A 22798-nucleotide genomic window follows, 5' to 3' on the forward strand; every position below is an offset into this window, starting at 1 on the left:
GCCCCTGTTACATGTATGCATAGCAACTACTTCATTTTTCCCAATTACAGACAGGCCAGCCTGAGCAAAGTGCTTTAAAACCCTGATTTTAATAATTATTTTTTTTTGTATTACACAAGATTGAATGGTTTTGAGAACTAGTAATGAGAAGTTTGAAGAACTGGAGCAGAGTTGCAGGGTGTGAGAGGATGGGCCACTGCGTCACCCGTGCTCTGATCCGATCCCCTCCGAGAGCAGTCCTTAAACTCCTGGAAGAGACTTGTTTTGTTAAACGTCTTACTTTATAATGCTGACAGATAGAAATACGTTAGCTTTTTATTTAGTAAGAAGGAATGAATCACTTGGTGTTAGCATAAAACCAGATTTAACATAATCAGAAATGGCCCACAATGTACGGCTCACAGTATGGCAAAGGCCACCTGCCCTAGGTGACAGTAGTTCTGTCTCGCTGCGGTTTGCCTCAGCCCTGTCAGTGTTTGTACCTGGAATACTGATCCTTCACCCACCGAGGCAGGTGAAGCTACGAAGGTTCATTAGCTGCTTCTGCTAGCTAGGCAGGACCGGGTGGCTGTGGCAGTAGGAAGCCTGAACGAGAGCTAGATGAGAAACGAGTTGAAGGGCATTCGGCCCTAGCTTATGAGAAAAAATTACCTTAGCGGTACTGTTAAAATACACTCAGGAAAATATGTACAAGAGTGTATCTGTCATCAGGACAAAGGCAGTGATTGCTACACGTTTAATAGTTCAGAAGTTTTGTAGGATATGTGTTATGTTGATCTTTTTGAGATCTGTTTAAGCTGCCATTCTTTCCTGGATTGGGGTTGTGTGTTCGGTGCTCACGTGGAAGAGCACCCGTTTCCTCTGTATTTTACCTGAGAAATAACTGCCCCTCTGTCCTGCTACCGTGGCGCAAGTTCACATAACCCTGCGGTTGTCTCCTTGGCTCGCTTCACGCAAACAACCCCTGCAGAAGCATCAGCTGCAGAGAGGTAGATTGCATAAGGAAATGTAGGGGTTAATGCGTATTTAATGCTAAGTAGAGGCTTTACCTTTATCTACACGCTCACTCTGCATCATCCAGGGTCAGACTGACAAAGGGAAGAGAGCAGGGCCACCAAGAAAGAGTTGCTGCTGCTGGTGCACGGAGCAGTTCCAGCTTCAGGACTTTAATTTCAAGGTGTGCTCATAAAACACGGGGGCTCAGTCATGTGAGTGACTTTTGGAAATGTCTTACTTGGCTGCAACTTGTATTTTAAAAAAAACTACAAAAAAGCAAACACCCCACAGCCTCCTCCTGGGGGCGGGGAGGGCAGGTGACAGGGACCTCTCTGTACCTTGCAGAAATGGAGCGTGTTATCATCCTAACAACTCTATGCTACACTTGAGATAGGACTTTAGGGACCCCATGGTGAGTCTTGGTTTTGAGTCACTCCAGCACCATCCTTTCAGCGGGGGAGTTGGTAACACTCATACTTCAGAAAGCACAGGGAGCAGAGCCAAAGCAGAAGGCGTCTGTGTCCTAGGGCAGAGCAGGCCCGTGCGCTCTGCAGAGCCAGGAGGACAGGGATCACCCCGGGGCGACGGTACCAGCTAACAGAACTGGTAGTTGTTGCTCTTGAGAAGGGGCTGGCCGCTCTCCTCCTGCTCGCAGGACTCCTCGCAGCAGCCGGAGGTATCGCAGCCGCTGTCTTCCTCAGCGGTAGAGGGGAGGTTGGTGTAGTCCTTCAAAGCAAAAACAACCCCAAGGGTGTTTCAGTCCCTTCAGTGGGGTACGACATGGGTTTCTGCATGGATGGCTGGCTGGGGCTGCCAACTCAACACTACCCTTTGCTGTGCCCACAGGGCATGGCTGGCTGGCAGGACAGGCACCATTTGTCCAGCTGCACACCAAATCCAGGGGGATGGATTGGGATTAATGCAGTGGTCGTCATGTCGCTACCCCTATTGCTGCCCATAGAGGTTGCTGCAAAGCAGCTGTATTTTTGTGTCCTTTGGTCGTGGTGGGGAGTGACTTAACCCTTCAGGAAGGGGAAATACAGATGTCTCTCTGCACTTCCCACCAACCCTAAACTGCTCCCATCAGTTACAGGGACATCACCAGGAATGTTGTCCGGGAGCTATGTTCACGCAGGTGAAAGCATGTCTCCCTTCCCCCCCCTCCGATGGTCCTCACCTGCTCCTTATGCACCTCCAGTTCTTGCTGAATGAAGCAGCCGATCTGGTCGAAGGTAGGTCTCTGGGTGGGCTCCAGGCTCCAGCATGCCTGCATGATGTTGTACCTGCAGGGCCAAACGGGGACAGGGCTGTCACGCTGTGCTGCTGCGAAGCTGCCGGGGGGTCTGCCGGCTCTTCCCTGCAGCCCCTTGCATCGCAGGCACACAGTACTGAGCAGTTCCTTCTCTTCCTGTCCATGAAACCTGTGGTCAGTGCACGAGCAGTGCTCCAGGGATGGGTGAGCACAGAAAGGGATAGAACAAACTTCTCTAATCTATCACCAAGGGCCTTTATGCCTCCAGTACGTTTTTCTTTAAGCTTAAACTCGTTCCCCTCCCGTAACCTACTCGGGCTTGTCTTCTCACAGTCCTAGGGTCAGAAGTAGGTGACTGAAAAAAAGAAAAATGCCCCGAGTTTGGAATGTAGACGTATAACACAAGCTCTCCCATCTTCCTGTCCCTAAACAGAGGAAGTAATGGACGGAGCATCATAACTGATGGCCCCAGATCTTGCTTTCCTAAAGGAGCAAGGAGCAGCCTGGTAGGATCCAACGTGGATCTCAGGGGCAGGCACACCTGGAAGCAGCAGGCAGACCTGTGACCAAGGTCCCCGTGCCATTTCCCCGCCTGACCCCACAAAGCGGCTCCAGCCACCCTGTCACCTGGTGTGTGCAACTCGGTGCATCCACTCACATTTTCAAGGGAGCGAAGTCGGGCCTGGCCATCTGGTATCCCTGCTTCACCATGCTGTAGAACTTGCTGTTCACCACCATGCCGGGATATGGGCTTTTACCTGTGACAGTAAGAGGAGCAGAGGTGGGTCTCAGATCAGAGGCTTTGAGGCTCCAGCCTTGTGGGGTGAGAAGAGGCAGCCTGGAGCATCGCCTGAGCCAGTGCTACTCGTTCTCAGGGAGTTCTGGGCTCCAGCAAGTCATCCAGGGTCCATTGTTTTTAATGGTCCCTCTGGAAGCATAACACAGTGTTTTACAGCCCTGATAAACTCTAGATTTTTTTGTCAGCCTTCCTCCTTTCTTGGAAACTTTCCTGCAGAGACGTTAGGGCAGTGGTAAGCCATGGAAAACAAGGGAGGTTTACAAGCTTGCTTCTTTCTTACCAAGGGAGAAGATCTCCCAGAGAAGGATGCCGTAAGACCACACGTCGCTCTGCACTGTGTAAATGCAGTCAAAGATGCTCTCTGGGGCCATCCATTTCACGGGCAGGCGGGCCTGGAAGAGCAAGGAGTCCTGCAGACTGGGGCAAGCTGGCAGCTTACGCTGCACCGTCCTACGTGCTCCCTTGTACCTCCTCTTGTCGCTATTTTAGTTACTTACATTGCCTTTTACAACGTAGTTTGAGTCATTCATGATATCACGGGCCAGGCCAAAGTCGCAGATCTTGGCTACCCGTCCATCTGATACGAGCACATTCCTGGCTGCTAAGTCACGGTGGATGCACTGGGGAGAAGACAGAGCAACTGAGACCCAGCCAACGTCCCCCAGCAGTCCCAGCTAATTCCCTACACCCCGGGGCTGTCACCAAAACACCACTTGTAGGGGCAAGGGGAACACGTGCTGCTTGAAACACCCCTGTGAGGGGCTCTGTGTCGTGTACAAGGAGCATGGCCTCTTTCAACCACTTCATTTGCAGCACTAAGACGTTGTGACATTTCATGCCATGTCATTTAATCACTCGTGGGGCCATTGTGTTCCCTATGGAAGGAGGCTCAGAGCCAGGGGCTGTTGACACAATGCCCTCATCTCTGAAACAGTCATATGGCTAGTTACTCTCTGATACTCTGAGCCAGCTCTGGCAGACAGCTCAACGGCCACTTTCAGTTCCTTGTCCCCAGGGCAGTGGGGAAGTTGCCAACGCAAGAAAGCTTCGCATCAAAGTTCCTGACCTCATGTAAAAGCCGGGGAGAAAATGTTGAGACCATCACGATGCACAGCCCTGGGTTCCCCCCCGTAACGCTGCCCTGGCCAGAGCCCATGGGAGACAAAGGCTCTGAAGGGAACACCAGACACCGTGGCCCAGCGCGTCTGAACCCAACAAATGGAGCAGAGGCCCATTTCCAGCAGCAGCTCGCTTGAGCTTGGCCACCCCATCCAAAAACACCCGGAGCCTCATGCAGACAGGACCTCTTGTGCCTGCTGGCTGGACTGGCGTTTCCCAGTTGGGGTGCTGGGGGCAGCTGGACTCTTGGCACTCACGTTCTTTGATGCGAGGAACGCCATGCCCTGGGCCACCTGGCTGGAGAACAGTAGCAGGTCAGAGAGATTGAGGGGACGGAGGTCCTCCCTGATTTCATCTTCTTCCTCTGAGCTTTTCCCTGAAATTCAAAGCAAAGTTTTAGAGTTGCTGCAAACCTGGTGAGTAATGCAAGCTATGCGGTATCCTGGTTCCCTGGGGCTAAACCAGATGGGATGGCCAGAATAAGGAAATCGTGAAAACTCGGAAATGAGCCTTTAACTCACCCCTGGCTTGCGCAGAATCTGACGCTGAAGATGATGATGATGACGACACAGGCCTCATTTCAACATATGTTTCCAAACCTTGGCTCGAAAAGCCGCTGTCACTGAGTCAGAAGAAACAGAGATGGAGGCAGGCTGTTAGCAACCCTCCAGCAGTACCTTCTGCCCTCCTCCACATCCACTGAGAGAAGAAACCACATCCCTGCCCGCAGGAGGTGCGGCTTAGCTGGAGGCTTCAGGGCACAGGGAAACTCAACGTTTGAGGCCGATTCAGAAAGGGGACCCGGGTGCCCGGTGGTATGGGGCTCCAAGTACTGCTCCCCTTTTGTCAAGGGACGGCCCTTGGCTGATGTGGAGCACTCAGCTTCTTGTCCTACAAACCCCACGTGCCCAAAAGTGCAGGAATCCCAAAAGTTCTAATTCCGGGTTGTGGGAGGGCAGATTGGATTGAAACCTGGATTTATTGTTGTTGTGGGATATTCCACAACTGCTGTCAAAGACGCTGAAAAACTTGGAATTGTAACCAAGTCTAAACACAGGCATCCCCCGTGGCTTCTACATCCTGGTATTCTGCAAGTCCCCAGAACTTTGGCCTTAACCTCTCCCCGGCACAGCCCTCACGCTTCTCCCACCAAGTACCCAGGCCCTGCATTGCTCAGCCCTGCGGCCATCAGAACCCTGCTTTTTACCTGCGGATGTATTTCTTCTCTAGGTCAACGTTTTTGTAATCAGCAGTGCTGTCTAAAGAGGTGTCCAGAGCAGAATCCTGAATAATTATGGATTCAGCCTTCTTCCGCAGGAAGTTCAGCAGATCTCCGTAGCGACAGTACTCGGTGATGACAAGGATTGGGCCTGGGAGAGCGGCAGGAAGGGTTCGTTAAGAAGTGATGCTACTGTGACCCGTCCTGAGGACTGCTTTCCCTGGGAGGGGCAGCAGAACCCATACTGTAGCGACAGGACGAAGGGCAATGGTTTTAAACTAGAGCAGGGCAGGTTTAGATGGGACATTAGGAAGTTGTTCTTTACAATGAGGGTGGTGAGATGCTGGCCCAAGTTGCCCAGGGAGGTGGTGGAGGCCCCATCCCTGGAGACATTCAAGGCCAGGCTTGATGAGACTCTGAGCGACCTGATCTAGTTAAAGATGTCCCTGCTACTGCAGGGGGGTGGACTAGACGGCCTTTAAAGGTCCCTTCCAACCCAAGACATTCTGTCATTCTATAAGCATGTCTGGAAACGGCCAGTCCACAGGCCCTTGCAAAGTTTTAGGTTCAAAAAAGACCACCGAGCTCATCAGCTGTCTCTGCTGTGAGAGTGAGGAGAGGTAACAACCTCAGAGGAGCCATGGGGGAAGCAGGGCTGTGGGATCCTACCCCCATAGGTACATGCTCCCAGCAGGTTAACAATGTTCTCATGGTGTCCCAAGTGACTCATGATCTTCAGCTCAGACATGAGAGCCTCCTGCTCATCTGTGTCTGCCGATGCTGTAAGACAAGAGGACAAGAGCTGTGTGAAGGACGGAGGGAGGGACAAGGAAGAGATGGTGGGGGAAGACAGAAAGAGGTGTAGACAGAGAGATGGAAGGAAAAGAAGAGACACACTCAGAGAGGAAACAGGCCTCTCTCTGTGCCTCTGGCCACATGTGTTCACAAAAATAACAGCAGCATTACTCCAGCACCCAGTGCTTGATCACAGAAACACCTAGAAAGTAGATGTTGCAGTATGGGAGCACTGGCACCTGTGGTGAACAACGAGCTTGGGGGATTTCAGCTTTTGCAAGTTGCTCTGGGCTTACACTTTAGCATCTTCACAGCCACTTTGAGGACCGAATCTTCTTTGCCCAGCCCAAAAGCCGTGGCTTCTACCACTTTTCCAAAGGCTCCCGCTCCAAGGGTTTTTCCTGCAGAGGGGAAAAAATAGTGTTTATAAGATGCTTTATGGAGAGAGACTGAGCAGTTGTCCTGCACACAGCCTTGAGGAGGATGTCTGGTGGGTGGAGATTCCTGCTGAGCTCAGACAGGATGACACATCCCTTAGTCAGGAGCTGGTTAACATCTGAGGGGAACTCTACTGTGAGCAAAGATGGCATGAAAGAGGCCATGTCCAAACATGGGCTCCCCAGCTCTATGCATTAGGAATAACCCCAGATGCAAGAAGAGGGACATGGTCCTCTCAACCTTCCTTAGAGCAATGGAGGGCTGGAGGAGGGTTACACCCTAACATTTGCCACCCTGTGTGGAAGAGGACCGCAAGGCCTGGTTAAGGATGCTGCTGTAATGGCTGGATGCAGTTTTGTGTGTTGCCCAGTTGCTTTGGCTCTGTTCCTTGGAGCATTTCAGCTCTGTGGTGAGCTGCATGCCACCAGGCAAGCAGCAAGGAAGGTTTCTTACCAAACTGGAGGTTATTTCTGGGAAACTCCCATTTTTCATTGTACGGCAGCTGAGTGGGATCAATAAAGATGTAGTTATTCCCTTCGCAGGCCTCAATGATCTTCCACCGCACCTGGTACTTGGGTTTCTGTAAGGGAGAGACTCCAATTATTCAATGTTCCTCAAGTCCTGAGGGTTCCCTAGTCCCAGCACGCCCTCTACCTCTCACCCTGCAGGCACAGGGGGAATACCTAGGTTTCAGACGACCAAACATTTCTTGAGAGAGGCTTTGTCTGGGCAGCCTGATCCCTTTGCTGTTATGAAGTCCCCCCAAGTTGTCACCCATGACTGAGGGAGACTCTCTTGCCTCTTTCTTGCCTCCTGGCCATTGCCCTCACTTGGGGTGACAGAGCTGGGACACCCAGCATGTCCCACAATACCAGTGGCTGCCAGTGCCCAGCTGGTGCTGGAGGGAGGTGTCCCCGCTCTGTCTCCTTCCTTGGTACCCTGGGCTGCTGAGCACAGCAGAACGGTGGAGCTGGCCCAGTCCCGCTTCCCTTACAGTGGAAGGTAACAAGTGGACATAGAGAAGTAAGAATGTCTTCTCTTTTCCAGGAATCTCATGGCAGAAGTAACCAGGCAAGGACAGAGAGAAGCAGTGCTGGAGCCTGTGGGCAGAGGCAGTTGCCAGCTTGTGGTGGGTGTTGTCATTATGGTGAGAGGGCCAGGGAGCCAGGCTGGAGGCACAAACACAGAGAAAGGCAGTGAAACAGCTTGGCAGGAGGATGCTGTGCGTGGCCTTTGCTCCTGTACAAGGAGACAGGCAAGGACCCGCACCCCAGAGTGGCAAAGGTGATCCGAGGTCCATCAAGACAGACACAGGGAAGCCTGGGTGGAATGACCATGGCTGTGATGAATCACGTTATGCCCCAGCTTCTGGGAGGTGTGTGCTGAAATGTTCTCCGCACCACTTCCCCTCGGCAGCTGCAGAGGAGAGTGCAGCGTATGGGTAGATGCTCAAAACTGGGTTCACACAGGCATGAGGGACCATAACTGAGGCAAACAGATCTGCAGTTTTGATGCAAAGCATCTGTTTGTTTTCTCCCCAACACTGCTTCTTTTTCCTTCACTTGAGATTTGAACAGCCATGCCCACGCAGGCTGTTGAAAAAGGCCCCGGCAGGATGCTCCAAGCAGCACAGTTCCTGGTGGAGGTCCCTCATAAAGAAAGCCACCTCCACTCAGTTTATTTGCTGTCGCCTGCTCCCGGAGGGTGAGCACTGCTGCTTTCTGCTCCACGATTCACCTGACACCGCAGGAATCAGCCAGGGCTCAAGAAGCCCGTGGCTGAGACAGATAAGATTTATCAACATGTTCTGCTTCTCTTGGGCTTGCAAGGCCTTCCTAAAAAAAAGCTATTTCTTCAGAGCTGTGCCTACACATCCTTCCACCCCTCTCTCTGTCTCTGGATTACTGGCCAAAGACGGCTCTGCCCATAAAGCTGTAGGTGCTTGTTTGGGAGAGGGCTCTGCTGGATCTTCCGACAACCGGCACCAGAACTTTGCTGAAAAATTTTCAGCCTCGATGGTCTGTCAAAGGAAGAGTGCCAGAAGGGAGAGCTGAAAACCAGGAGATTTTCACCCACTGATGAAGCAGAGGTGGCTATTGATTGGTACAGCTTATGGGAACAACTGAGAAGGAATCCAACTGCTGAAAATGAGTCTTGCAGAGAAAATGGGGCAAGTTCTTGTATAAAAATAGTGACCAAATCTTCCTGGAGACAAACACCTTCTAACATCATCCTGTTTCCTCATAAAGACAACTTTTTATATAGCAGGGAGGAGAATAAAAAGTAGATGCAAGTTGCAAACCACTTTTTTTTTTTTTTTCCTCCTTAATTCAGACTGTGGATTCATGGTGACCAGAGCAAAACCAGCTGCAACTGACAGCACAGTGCGAGCACTTTTGTCTGGCACCAAGGAATATCCACGTTGACCTCTGGCTACAAGACTGAGTGGGGTGGGAGAGGTGTTACCAGGGTGGTAACACCTGGTTTGGTGTTTGGTTTGGTTTGGTTACCAGGGTTTGGTGCGTGAGGGGGAAGTCAGGAGGCTGCGGAGATGAGGGAGGCAGCTTGGCTGGTACCTCCGAGCTGAACGCTCCCTGCCTGGGGCTGCCAGCAGAGGGAGGGTGGCCCCCGAGGCTGGGCAAGCCCTGCAGCCCTTGCTGTGCAACAGGGAATCTGACCTGGTTGTACTTGTAGAGGAGGAAGAGGAGCAGGAGGAGCAGCAGGACCGACGTGCCTATGCAGGTGGAGAGAATGGGGCTGAAGAGCTTGTTGGGCGGTGCCATGACATTTCCTGGGGGAGCAAAAAAAAAAAAAACCAACCAGGGATGAGTAAAACACCCCTGTTTCAACCCCATCTCCCATCCCTCTTCAACCCCAGTCCCATGCAAAATGAACTGCATTTTCCCAGCTGTTCACTTGGGCTTCCCTTGTATGCAACACGACCCAGCTATGCAACATAACCCAGCACTGGCCTCAGAGACACCCAAGAGAGCTGCTGGGAACTGAGGGAAGTTCTTGATCCCAAATTCAAGATTGCAATGGTTCCCCCCACCCCGTGCACCCTCATTTCCACACAATCAGCACCAGGCACATTGTCAGACTGGCTGGGGACCAAGATCTGCGCAGCAAGAACAGGCCCATCAAAAGATGCAACCCCTGGACTCCAGTGGGCTGAGCAACCACTGGCTGCGCCCTGGAGCTGGGTCCTGCGGTTCATGGCACGGCTCTGCCTTTGGTGCCAGGCTATGCCCAGCCAGCAATTCCCACATGGCTCCTAGGACTGGCAAACGCCAAAGCCTCCCACCTCCTGCGAAGACAGAGGGCTTGTGGAATCTATTCCACCTCTCTTGCAAGACAGTAGGGACATATGAATAGGAAGATTGGCTTCCAGAAGTCCCCAGATTCTCCCCCACTCTGCCAAGATACCGGTTTGTATCTTACTGGTGATGGTGAGGGAGTGAAACATGTCAGAGGAGTTCCCCTCTCTGTTAATGGCCACACAGCAGAAGGTGAAATTGGCACCCAGCTCCTGGAACGGGACAACGCTCTCCACCTCCACCTCTCGGAAGGGCAACATTTTCACCACCTGAGGACTGGAGTCATTCAGCAGCAACCTATAGTCCTCGTTGTATCTGCAGAGACACCAAACGGGAGAGAATGAGTGTTCCTCCGCAGCACAGTTGCTCATGAGTTGGTGCCTGTAACAGACTAGAGAGGAGACACTGGGAATTAGGGCTGCAGCTCTATAAGACATATTACTCGTGTTAAAAGACCTCTCCCTGAACATCAAAGCCCTGTATAGACACAGCCCTAACTGCCTTTATGCGGCTACAGCTGTGGCAGCAGTTCCCTCCTTGAATGGGGCTGGTGCTGATACACAACCACCCCTGTTGTCCAGGCAGCTGCAGTTGCCTCCCATGACACCACAGCTCAGTAATCCTGTGCTCTGCGGAGCCTCAGCCCTGTGGAGGTCCCAGAAAGATGACTAGGAGGACCATCCAGGATGCAGCTCTCCAGCAACCAACACCAGAGCACTTCTCCAGGGGACCCACATGTTCCTCAGAAAAGCACTGGGGGAAAGTGAATCACAGGCGGCTGAACTCTTCATGTTCAAGACTTTAGGAATGGTACCTGCCCCCTCTCCTCAGACAGTCCCCAAGATCCTCTTTTTCTGGCAGGGCAACATGCCCATTGCTGTTACTGAACAGGCTCTGCTACGTTGCCTGTAAGCAGGCCTGTGGTGTTGCTGCTCGGCAAATGCCAGCATAGCAAGGGCAAGCGCTCACCCTGGAGGTGCTCAGTCTCCTGGGCGTTTCTTACCTGTCAGAGTGAACGGGGCACTGGTACCACTCAATGCGTGGGGCAGGGTAGCCGATGGCCATGCATTGAAGGATGCTGGAGTCATTGGCTGGCACCTTGATTTTGCAGACCCTCGGAGGAGCTGTTGGGGAAGGCAGATAAACAGTGAATGCTATGACCAGAGGAAGGGCATGTTCCCTGTGCTCTGACTTGCTTTGCATGTGTGCAACGATGGATGTGTGCAACACCAGGAACCTCTGTGCTATAGCAAGGTTTGGGCTGGCTGTGCGTCCAGTAGGCACAGGTCTGGAAGCACCCTGCTACCCCAACCCCGCTTGCTGCCAGCTGGGCAGCAGCCCCAGGGCAAGCAGGCTGAAAGAACGGGCAATGCCAAGCACTTACATTTCACAGAGATACTGAAGGTAACTGATGCATTGGTCTCATTGTTGAGGGCATAAAATGTATAGAGACCTCCCTCTTCTTCCTGCAGGCGGTTCAGGAAGAGTGTGTTGTTATACCTGCTCGCACAGAGAGAGTAAACACCATGAAGAAAGCTGTGCTGGGGGAACTCAAGCACTCACAGTCTTTGCTCAGTGAGATGCAGTCGCTTCCTGTGCCCCGGAGTGGATGAACACTTCCCAGCACTAATCCCAGCCCACGAGAGGAATCTGCTACTTGCTTCTTCAGGGAAGCAGGGAGGGTCTGGTCTTCCTTAGAAGGAAGACCTTTTGCCACCAAGTGCACAGCACCTCTGAAAGGCTACAGGTGGGTGAACATTCAGAAAGGAAGGAGAGTTTAACGTCTAAATCATTGCCTTTGAAGAGCCAGAGGATGCTGGTTCCTCCCGCCTTTGACAGAATTCCTCCCATTTTGTAGCCCATCAAGTCACAGTCCCTAGTGCCCAGTCCCCTCTGCCCCCAGCCCATTTCTCAGACCCCAATGCAAGACAGTTTGCCCTAAAACCATCCTTGCTGAGTGGCACGGTTCCTCTTGTGGATTATTTTGGGTTTCTAAGAAAACGAAAGGGGAATTGCCAAAACTCCCCACCAAATGGAATGATTCTCTTTCTTTCGGTCTCCTTTTGGCCTTGGTTGACTGTAGGCTTTGGAAGAGCGGGGCTGTGCTCTCCATTAGGTCTTATCCTATACAATGTTTCTGGCTTCTTTTGACATGGGGCATACAATGCCACTCTCCAGACAGGAGAGAATGGGACAGGTCTGAGGAGCAGCGAGAGAATTCAGTTTTTTGCACCATTCATCCACCCCTGCAATTTCTTCCTGCAAGGAGAGTGCAACCTTGAACAAGCAGACCACAAATATGATAGCGACTTCCACAAGGTTTTCTAAAGAGAAGGCTGCCAAGTTAGACAGAGGTGGTGTCCTCCTTGACCTGATCAGACCTGCTCACTGTGGTTTGTGATAATACTGGAAAGAGAAGGCAGGCAGAACAGTTCCCCTCTTTAAAACCAGAGAGTTTTCTGTGAGCCAGTAGAATGGGGTCTGCCTGTCTCACCAGGAAAGCATTGTTAGAAACAAGCCATGGGCAGCGTAGAAGAGAGAGAGCACATACCAGTTGTTTCTAGAGATCATTTCGCCCTTGAATGTGGTACTCCCAGAGTTCTTCAAGGGGTTTGTGTGCTCCCAGCCCCAGCGGAGAAGTTTTGGGTAAGCCTCAATGTGGACCTGCAGCTTCAGACTCTCTCCCAAAGCAACCTCCTGGTTGGTGGCTTGCACTGGGGTCAGGAACACATAACCTCTCTCTGCAGGACGGAGGAGAGCATGACCGTCAACAGGCATGTTCAGGGACCTGCAACAAGCTTACACCAGCTTCATAAATGGACCATTATTGGAAAGGGCAGCTGGGAGACTGCAGGAGGGAATGGGGCATCACACAGATTATATTGCCAAAGGAGTACTTTTAAGCTGCTGCTTTGTCATGGCAGCTTGGATTACACTCTGCCTGAGGAGAGCTGAAATATCTTAGTGAACTCTCATGGGAAAAGAGGTTTTACATGCTGTATCCTCACAAGTGATGAGGCTAAAACTGTATCTCCTGACCGTCCATAGAAGACAGGCCCTTTAGCTAAACTGCTGGCTTGTCACTTGGAAATAACTCAGGCCAAGCCCTCTTTCTGAGCCATAGTATGCAGCGGCCTTGGGTCATCAGCAAACCCCAGCCTACAAATGTGGAGATGAATTTTCCATCTTGAGATACATCTAGCGGCACCGCCCAAGTCGCAGAAGGCAAAGACAGGGACCGGGAGAATGAGGAACTGCTCAGTGAGGGAGAAGATCAGGTTCGAGACCATCTGAGGAACCCGAAGGTGCACACATCCATGGGACCTAACAGGATACTTTGTTTTAAAGCTGTTTATAAACACACAGAAAGTGAGAAGAGCTTTCTGATTTTTCATCCAGAATCCAAATAACGTCCTCAAGTCCCTCAAGATGTGAAAGGAACACCAGTTCCTTTCCTGTCAGCTCCACGGTTCTCATGTGAGCCTTCAGGCACAAGCGACAATGATGTTTCCAACAACAAAACTAGGAACAAAATGGAGGCAGACGCAGCAAATACTCGAGGCTAGAGGTGGTTCAACCCACACCATCCTGGTCTTTTGGGGAAGCACTCACCTACTACCTGAAGCATTGTCGAGGCATTCCTGAATCCTGCTGAATTGTTAGCTATACAAGTGTATTTCCCGCTGTCTTCCATGGTCACCGCTGGAATGGACAGGACATCACTGATGAAGTAGTTCTCATTTTCAAAGCTTCTCTTTTTATCTGTCCTGACCTGTCAGACAGGGAGGGAACATCAGACACTTTCTTGGAAGGGCAGAGGATGGAACTGAATATTTACGACAAGCAAATACCCGCCCCCTCCTGTTCTGGGACACTGAACTGTTATAGAGCCCCTGTCACTGAAAGCCATCTGTGTGGAGACCAAGAGACATATTAAACCTAAGTATTCAGGGCAGATATTCCACAGCAGTTAATGGTTATAGCTATTGTCAGCCTTCTCCTGCAAGTTGGCTTTACATTGTGTGATCTAAACATATCTTGCGCATTATATCGGCTCCTTAATAAAGGCATCAGATATAATAAGGACTGCTAGCAAACCTTATCTAACCATCTAGCAGTTAAAAGTCAGGACAACAGAGATTTTAAAATGCATTCCCTTTCTTCACCTTTATCTTTTCTCCGGGGAACTGCCTGTCCTGAACGTGTTTTGCTGCTTCAGAAGCCCTGGCAGGGCTGGGTGGAAAAATGTTGCCTTAGTAGGTGCGGTGGCTCCCACTCAAGGAACTCAGCTGAAACAACCTATTTGCATTCTCTCTTGCAGCAAGATCCTGACAATGGGCAGGTGTTTCTTAACCCTATGTCATCTGAAGGAAAAGATGGCCATATTCAGATTTCTACAGCTTGTTCGAAAAGCTGCTTTTGTTGGGCAGTTCAAGGCTTTGCTGCAGGTGACTGGGGTGTGGGCAGTTCTTACCACCCTGCGTCTCCCGGTTTCCAGGAAAGCCCTGTACCCCCTTGAAGCTGCACAACTTACGCTCTTTGCCGCTGTCACCCATCTGATGTCATACTTGTGGGAAGGAGCAATTACGCTGCAAGTGACTTCGAAGGGTTCGCCCACGATTCGCACGTGGTCTACAGGGTCCATCGTCACTGCTACAGGCTTCTCCAGTGCTACACAAAGGCAAGCAGAGAAAGATTCAACATCAGTTGGTCCAGTGACCGTGTGCGCTTTGGACACTCCCCAGGGCCTTCTCCTTTCCATCCTCTTCAGTCTCTTTACCCCAGGCCTTCTCCTTCCCTAGGGATCATCACTCCTTTTTGTGCATGCGTCTATGTCTAACGTTGGGGAGAGCACCGCAGTCAGCACCGTGGGTTGAAAGAGAAGGGGAACCTTCCGCCATGGTTATCTCCTGAGCATCAGGGCCTGAGGACTTGCAGTGCATCAGGGAGATAGGTGGGCTTTTTTCTCTGCTCTGTGATAGTGCATGCAAAGATTTGAACACTGCTGAAAGCCTGGTGACCCACCTGAAGGAGCCAATTTGCCAGAAGCTGATGGAATTTTGCCTCCATTAAATACTCTTTAAAGATTGCACGTTCAGAAGGTCTTTCCCACCACTGATGAGGAGTTTTTCCTTAACTATTTGCTGTGGCCGGCTTAGCTATGGCTGTGTCCCTGAGGACAGCAGTAACCCCAATCCCTTACCTTCTTCCACAATCAGTCTTATTCTTGATGACTTCTCTATTTTTCCATTTATCACTGCTTGGCATCGGTAAAAGCCCTTCTGCTTGCTTTGCACATTGTACAGTGTTATTCCTTTCTCAGTACTGAAAGAATAGTTGGTCCCAGGTGAGAGATGAGAGGCATCATCTGTTATCAGAGTCACGCTAGATCCATACTCAGGGGCTGTGATGAGACAGGGGAACTCAGCATTGCCACCTTTGGTCACGAAGATCCGGAAAGTTGGGATGTACCACACATTATTGGGATCTGTGGAGGAAACAGGGTAGGTCGGAGAACGGGATCAGAAAATGCATTGAAGCTGAGAAACACATTCCAGCAAAGGCAAGTCTCCAGCATTGCTGCCCAGTGGGAGTTCGATGCTGGGGCAGCCCTGCTCAACGCCTGCCTGACTCAGCCTCCAAAAACTCACACGACAAGCCCAATTCCAGCTAAGGGATCTGAGGAGAGCACAGCAATCAACTCACAAATGTACATAGGGAAGAGCGCCTGAAAAATATGCTTACCTCTCATCAAACTTTTCACCATGGTGTTAGTTTTATTTATCAGACTTCCAGCTTTCCTGTCTAGGACAGGATCTCTGGTGCATGGGAAAAGGGGAACTCAAGTGGTGGGGCTACCACAGCGTACCTTCTGGGGTAAAAGAATATTTGGGGTTCAGGTCACATTGCGAGGATGTGACAATACAGTTCTCTGATTTCCAGGTCTCACTGCTCATTACAACACCGAACAGAATTTCATCCTTGTTTTTTTCAGGAAGGGAAGCCAAGGTAAACGGAGGGAGAGGTCCAGGCCATTCACAGATACGCATGAAATGTAGATGCTCTGTACTCTACACCAGTGCTTCAGCCATGAGCCCATTGCATTTGGGCTTACATGGTTGTGGGTGAACCCCTGCCATGTAGGGGCCTGCACTGCTCCCCCCCGGCAACACAGCCATAGAGAGGACCTGAGTAATGGCCATGGTCCCTTGAAAGAAGGCTGTTCTGCCAGCGTACGTGGGAAGAGGGAATCATGGTTACCTCGCACAAACAGATGCACAGTTGCAATGCCTTTGTCGCTGCTGTTGACATAAGCACACTTATAGGTGCCGGTATCCCTGTAAGTGGTCTTGGGAATACTGAGCGTGCTGCTGGTGTGGTTGCTGAATGTATCCTTTCGGCTCTTCCATTCAACCTCGGACTCTCCTGAGCAGTGCAAGGTGACTGGATCGCCCGTGTTGACAACCAGAGCAGGGAGGTCAGGGCTGATCACTGGGGATGCTGAGCCTACGAAGGAAAAAGAGAAAGAGTGAGGACGCAAAAATGATCCCTAATGATGCTCTGTTGGAGTTCACGCTGCTGAGCATGGAGTAGCTCAGCAGCAGGATGGGCTTGGGATTCAAGCTGGCTTTTTGGCTTGTGTCACTCCAGCCATTCTCCATCCCGCCAGACCGATACAGCCTGATACTCCAAGGAATGAATTTCAGGGGAGAGAGAAGACCCCACATGTGAATATTTAGAGCACTGAGACAGAAAAAACCCAATCATCTGGAGCTGATTAGGCCAGATGCTAGCTTGGAAGTTATTCCTGTTGGGTTTTGCCTCTTCTTGCAACAGTTTTCCTTTTGTGGCAGAGCCGGAGCTACTGTGTGAACTTGGTTAGCACAAAGCACCATTTGGTGAAGTTTAAGCCAAGCTTGTTAAGGCTCTCTTTGTTGTACTGGTGCTGTGATGAGCTAGAACAGACCTGGAAAGTTTCTGCAGAGCAAGAGTTCAGTCCGTGCCTTTTGGGAAGAGTGTTTTTTTGGTTGCCGGGTGATGAATTTTGAAGGACACCTATTTACACCTTATCATAGAGTCAAACAGTGTGTTTTCCTCACAGATACCATCAAAGCATTATGAAGCGAGTCAGCATCATTATTTGTATTCGGGGGTGGGAAACCGAGGCACAGAAAAGCTAAATGGCTTATGAAAGCCGATAGCTGCAGTTGTCCATACAGCACACCAGGCCGTGCTGACACCGACATTGCAACCCAGCTAGATTTCTGCCATCCCTACTTTGAAGATGGCTTCTCTGCTGGCTGAATAAAGGGGAACCAGCGTCCCACTCCAGCCCTCAGTGTCAGAGGGAAATATTTTTTTCCCTGTTTTGCCTCATCAGCGAGTTCTTTGAGTCACCGCCTATATTTAGGGTGGGGGTGGGGGGGGGGGGAAGTGAGAAATGAATCAGTGGCGTGGGGCTGGGGAAGCAGCAGTACTGCCACCCCCACGCCAGGCCTTCGGGGAGGACAGGAAACACATTGCAAATGGCTATCTGCGCTCGGGGGGCTCCGCACCACCCTCCAGCCCCTATCCAGGGCTATTCTCCCACTTCTGCTTTCCTTCCCGGTTGCTAACCCATCCTCACATCTTAAAGGGATACGCACCCAGGCCCAAATAATAGCAAGCGGAAAGGTAGCTGCCCAATTTATCAAGTCATTGCTCTTCGTGGAAGAGGTCGCTGCAGGCAGTGCCGCTCTGGAGTGGTGGCAGCAGGAAAAAAAAAGGGCCGATTTTGTTCTTGTGATGCCTGAAACTCTACAGCAGACTGCTCTGGGCTCGCAGGAGCTCTTTAGTTGAAAGATTTGTTCTCAAAACGAACATAAAAACCCCAATCATTGGGAAATGTGAGAAGGCAAGACACTGTATGATGGCACTATTAGTCCATGCGGCAGGGGAAGGGGAGCAGTGGCCAGGTGTTACAGCCCTTCGCTGCCCCGGCCTGTTGCAGGGAGGAGAGAAGGGAAGGCTGCTCATGGTTATGCAAAGACAGTTTAAAGCACATCTGTTCCCAGGTGCTGCCTTGGGCACTGGACGTTGTTTCTGTAACACAGCCAACAGAAGCAGCACGGACCCATCCTCGTCCACCCCTGCTCCCAGCTCTCGACTGCCCGAGGTACAAATATGCATCCTCTGCTACCAGCTGTGCTCAGGGCTGGAACACCAGAGCCCATCCATCAGAGCTCCGAAAGCATCATTTAAGCAGTCTTGGGCTGATGCCTCCCTCCATGCAGCAAAGGGTTGGGAATATGAGACTCGAGGCCCTGGAGAGCGTTGCTGGTGCGTGACAGGGATGCAGTTGTCCAGGGGAAACCCAAACAAGGCCTGGATCAAACTCACTGGCCCTGGGGGAAGAAGCAGAGGACAGGGAGCTTCGGAGCATGGAATATTTGACATTTTATCTCCCTGATGGGTTTTTTTTTGTGTGTGTGATGCTTTTATCTTTCTGTGGAAACAGGAAAAGCCTCATTTATTCCCAGAGCAGAGAAAAACATATCCCAGAATCCTTTACAAAGCCACATTTTCCACATATCTGAAGTACAACGTTCCTCCCTTTTTGCTAAGCTGTGTTTTCTAGCAGGACTTGACATAGTTCTGTTGCTTTTACTCCCTGTCACTGGATGTTTTTCCCTCACCTACCCTCTGCTTTAGCTGTCCCTCCATGTCCAGGGCTTCAGCATTATTTGATGAGGGAGCCAAACGCTGCCTTAGGGCTGCATTCAAACTGGCTCCGGGAAAGACCATGTTGTAACTGGTCTTTGGTTTGGCCACAAGCAGGAGGACAAGAAAAACAAGAGTCATGTTACTCTCGGTGCTTGTCGTCATCAACCTCCAGTTACCACTGAGATGCTATGGGCAGAAAAGTCTCAGGATAGCTGCTCCCCATACCAGTGAAGAAGCCAGCAGCCTTCAGGCTACCACTGCAGACTCCTGTCAATGTCACAGCCACCACACTAAATGCAGGACAATGCCAGGTAAAGGCCATCCAAGTGTTCACTACTTCGTGTGTGCTGGGGGATGACTCAGACCAGCAGGTCCCTTTCCAGAATGGGGAAGCAGGCCTGCTGGGGGAGGCTTTCTCCCTGCTGACCAGTGTGCAATCTTGCACGAAGCCCAGGGATGTCTCGCTGCTGCTCTCCAGCAGCTTCCGCAGCATTGCCAGTAACTGCTGGCCAAAGGTTTTACCACACTTGGGTTGTGTAACTATGACCTCTAGTTACAGCTGCAGATTCCGTCCCTGCCTCTCCCATGCCAGCCAAAACATTACTTTCTTCTGCTGAGGGTTTGGAAATGTTGAAGAAGGAGAAGTGAGGGCTGCTAAGACAGGGAGGCTCAAGAACATTACCGCAGAAGCCAGTTATCAGGACTTTGACTTTGTCCTGGGGGATAACTAGGCTAAGATCTGGCCCTGGGAGACACCCATAACAGGCCTGAGACCCCCCCTTGCTCCCCACTCCGTGATGGCAAGGAAAAGCTTGGTTTCTGGCAGCACCTTCCCCAGAGCCACCTACAGTATCTGGGGGGCAGGGGGAGAGGAAAGAGGTTACTCATCACATCTCTGCTTGGGGCTTCTACCCCAGAGATTTAGATCGATCCACAACCAGAAAACAAAAGAAACCCCAGGAAAAACCTCTCAAGGCATCCAAGAACACAGATGTGAGCTGCTCAGGATTCAGAGCTTTCCTCTGCTTGATCTGCGGCTGGGATTTGAGCCCCTGATACTCCTCCAGCAAGAGCCCAGTTCACAATGGTCATAAGACATCAGCCTTGGGTACTCTCAGAAGATGCACTTGCAATCAAGAGGTGGGAGAAAGAAGTCAAGATCTGGCTCCAGTTTGAGACCATTGCTTTGGACAACCTTGGCATGCTGCAGCTGCATGCTGCAGATGGCCAACAGTGGTGGTACTCAGACAAGTGTGTGTCTAACACCCTGACATGGCAGACAGTGCTTGACGAGGATGTCACAGCTAGTGACCTGCATTGCCCAGAGCCTCAAGGAACCTTCAGAGAGATCCTGACAGATATCACAACGACCTCTCACAAATCTACATCAGACCTGCCTAGTCCCCATTATCTTAAAAAAACATAAGAAATCAAAAACCTGCAGCCTTCACAACCCAGTTCCCAGCACAGCAGACCTGGAAAAAGCCTGCTCAGCACATCAAAGATGTGACTTGAAGTGAAACACTGTGCAGCGCAACAGCGAGAAGGATGCAAGTTTTCTGTGCTGAAAATACAAACACTGCAGCGGCGCAAGAGGGATACATTGCCTCCCTGTTACATGCTGAATGCTTTTCCCACTAGATTGCCCCTTTAAACTGTCTTCCCAACCATAGTCTCATTGTGTGGGGAGCAAGCTCAAAAGGATAATGAAGGAAAGTGTCACACAAGATCCAAAAGGCTGCCAGCATTTAAGACGCAAGATTAGTAATACTGGTTTCTCTCTGGTTGGTTGGTAACCTCAAAACAGGCTTAGTGACTCTTTCTTGAGGTCGATGGCTTATTGCCTCTTGGCCATCCCTGCAGACCTCAGAAACCAAACGTATTCACCTTTCCCTCCTTGGCTTCCTGAGTTCTGTTTCTATCACAATGTCCAATACCTGGTTCTATAGCTCTGTTTTGTATGCCAGCACCACCAGAAAACAGCAATCCTCAGATGTCTCCAGCCGGGTACAAGGTGCATCAGATGGTGCTGATGCAGCCAGCTTTCCCAACTCTTTCACCTGAAGGCCAAGCATCTCCAGCTCTTGACCCATTTGGGCAAAGGGTTGTTTCAGAGACAGCTTCCCTCAGGACATACTTTTTGCTGAATCTCTCCTTACTCCTCACCCCACCCAGACCCAAACAGCAAGATGTTTCCCTTTGCTATCTGCCCACTGCTGAGGCTCTTCCTACGCTACGTGCACCTTTCCATACCCCTTGGCCTTATCCTGGCTGTGCTGCAGGCAGCCAAGAGTGAGCCCTCAGCACAGCTGGCTCCAGAGCCAGCACAGACCAGCACAGACCCCTCTTTCCACCACTATTCTCCCTCTATAATGACAGCCAGTTCTGGATGGTCTTCAGGAAGCTGCTATAGCCAAGTCTGCGCTGAAAGCCAAGCTGGTGTCTCTTCCCTGCTGTGCCATAGAATAGAATTGAATTGTTTTAGTTGGAAGAGACCTTTAAGATCATCAAGTCCAACTGTTAACCTAGCACTGCCAAGTTACCACTAAACCATGTCCCTCGGCACTACATCTATGTGTCTTTTAAATACCTCCAGGGATGGCAACTCAACCACTTCCCTGGGCAGGCTGTTCCAGTGGAGCCATGGAACAGATGTGTTCTCTTGCCTGCTCCCTGCCAATGCTGCGGCTCCTTGAATCTGCCCACAGCAGCTATGGCTGCCTCATGAAGCAGCCTCCAGAAGCAGGGACCGTCCGAGCCCACAGTAGGCTTTCAGTAGGCACAATTGGGAGCCCATCTTCATCCTCTGCCACCACAAATGCCCATTAGTCCAACTTCAGCACTAACTGGTCCCCAGCCCCACCAAGCCTGTCACCCTTCCTCAGCCAAGGAGGGATGGAATACTTCACACCAGATACCCAAGAAACTCTTGCCACAACCCAAACCAGCCCCAGAGTAACAAGGAGACACCAGCGGGCTTTGGGGGCCCAGTGGACCTACCGTGCCAGATGCTGGCTGTAGTGAGCAGCAGGAGGAGAGCAGGACCCATGTCCCCAGGGATCGTGGTGCCCCCAGTGTGGAGCAGGGACACGGCTGAAGGATCCTCTCGAGCAGCGGGCGCCTCTCCTCGTGGGCACCTTCCCCAGCACTCCCTCAGCAGGAGCTTCTCCTTTCTGACCACAAGTTAAGAAATTCCCTTTTTTCTTGTTTATTTTTGAAACGAGAAGGGGGGGGAAAAAGATAGAAAGCGATGCTTTGAGACGTCATTGGTGACAAACCCCCTTGGCAGAGGTGGGGCCATGCACATACCCCATTGCAGGGCCACCCTCCTGCCTCAGGGAGGGGTTCAGCCCCAGACTGCTCGCCAGGGCTGGCAGGGGACACCACACCATACCAGAGTTGAGGACATCCCCAATCTGCTGCGGCTACTGCTGCCCAAACCCCCAGGGACTGCTGCACACCCGCCTGGGGACACAGAGAGACAGGCTGGGACCTGCCTCGGTGGCAAGGGACTCCATTTTACCTCAGCAGGACAAGTTTTCCCTCCAGCCCGGTGGCTCTTGCTGGCTTCAGGCCCTGAGGACCCACAGAGAAACGTGTCTGACTCCCTTACAATAGCCCAGCAAAGGTGATTCAACCTGAGGCAGCTCCCAGGTGGGAAAAGGCTTGTGCAGATGACAAACTATTTTGTTTTAACGAAGAACATGGTCCCAGGTGCAGAGATGGATTCTGTGGCCACACAGGATCATGCTCAAGCCCCACTCCAGCACCATTCGGAGGCAGGGTCAAGCCCAACCAGCTGTTGGCTCACCTTCACAGCCTTCCCCATGTTGGGGTTCAGCCTGCAGACCCTTTGTTGTCCCCAGATGGGCTGGGGGACACACAGGGACCCCTGCTCTTCTCCTCTCCCAGCACCTCCAAGCCTGGTGCTCACAGCAGCCCTGTCACCATCAGGAAGCCACATGGCTCAAGCAGGGACCTTTCCTGTCCAGGAACCCATCCCACCCAGTCCTCCTGCCTTGCTGGTGGGAAGGCTTTTTGAAGCTGTTTTGTAACTGACAACCCAGTAGGCACCTGGGAGCACTAATTAGGCACTTCATTAACCCTCCCCTGGACTGTACCTCTTCCAAAAGAGGGGGTGAGGGTAGGCTTGAAGCAAC

The 22798-nt window shown here is 51.4% G+C and overlaps 1 protein-coding gene across 1 annotated transcript; it reads right to left on the minus strand.

Moving 5' to 3' along the window:
* Positions 1 to 70: 70 nt before the first annotated feature.
* Positions 71 to 21848, minus strand: CSF1R (colony stimulating factor 1 receptor). Its single transcript, XM_074603471.1, has 21 exons — positions 21639 to 21848; positions 16197 to 16442; positions 15139 to 15423; positions 14470 to 14606; positions 13548 to 13707; positions 12487 to 12676; positions 11320 to 11435; positions 10939 to 11059; positions 10060 to 10250; positions 9297 to 9409; positions 7072 to 7198; positions 6477 to 6581; positions 6055 to 6165; positions 5374 to 5536; positions 4688 to 4788; positions 4424 to 4542; positions 3545 to 3667; positions 3328 to 3439; positions 2907 to 3006; positions 2174 to 2279; positions 71 to 1722 (listed from the first exon to the last, which is right to left on the minus strand). Exons 1-21 carry the CDS (start codon positions 21685 to 21687, stop codon positions 1591 to 1593), a joined length of 2907 nt encoding a protein of 968 aa, XP_074459572.1. The 5' UTR covers positions 21688 to 21848; the 3' UTR covers positions 71 to 1590.
* Positions 21849 to 22798: the final 950 nt, after the last annotated feature.

The sequence above is a fragment of the Larus michahellis genome, chromosome 11 (assembly GCF_964199755.1).
Source record: "Larus michahellis chromosome 11, bLarMic1.1, whole genome shotgun sequence".
In the NCBI taxonomy this organism is placed as follows: domain Eukaryota; kingdom Metazoa; phylum Chordata; class Aves; order Charadriiformes; family Laridae; genus Larus; species Larus michahellis.

Coding starts and splice junctions, on each gene's coding strand:
- CSF1R (XM_074603471.1), bottom strand. CDS start 21,687: ATGGGTCCTGCTCTCCTCCTGCTGCTCACTACAGCCAGCATCTGGCAC. Junction 16,443..21,638: donor TACAGCCAGCATCTGGCACG/GTAGGTCCACTG, acceptor TTTCCTTCGTAG/GCTCAGCATCCCCAGTGATC. Junction 10,251..10,938: donor TGCCCCGTTCACTCTGACAG/GTAAGAAACGCC, acceptor GTGTCTCTGCAG/ATACAACGAGGACTATAGGT.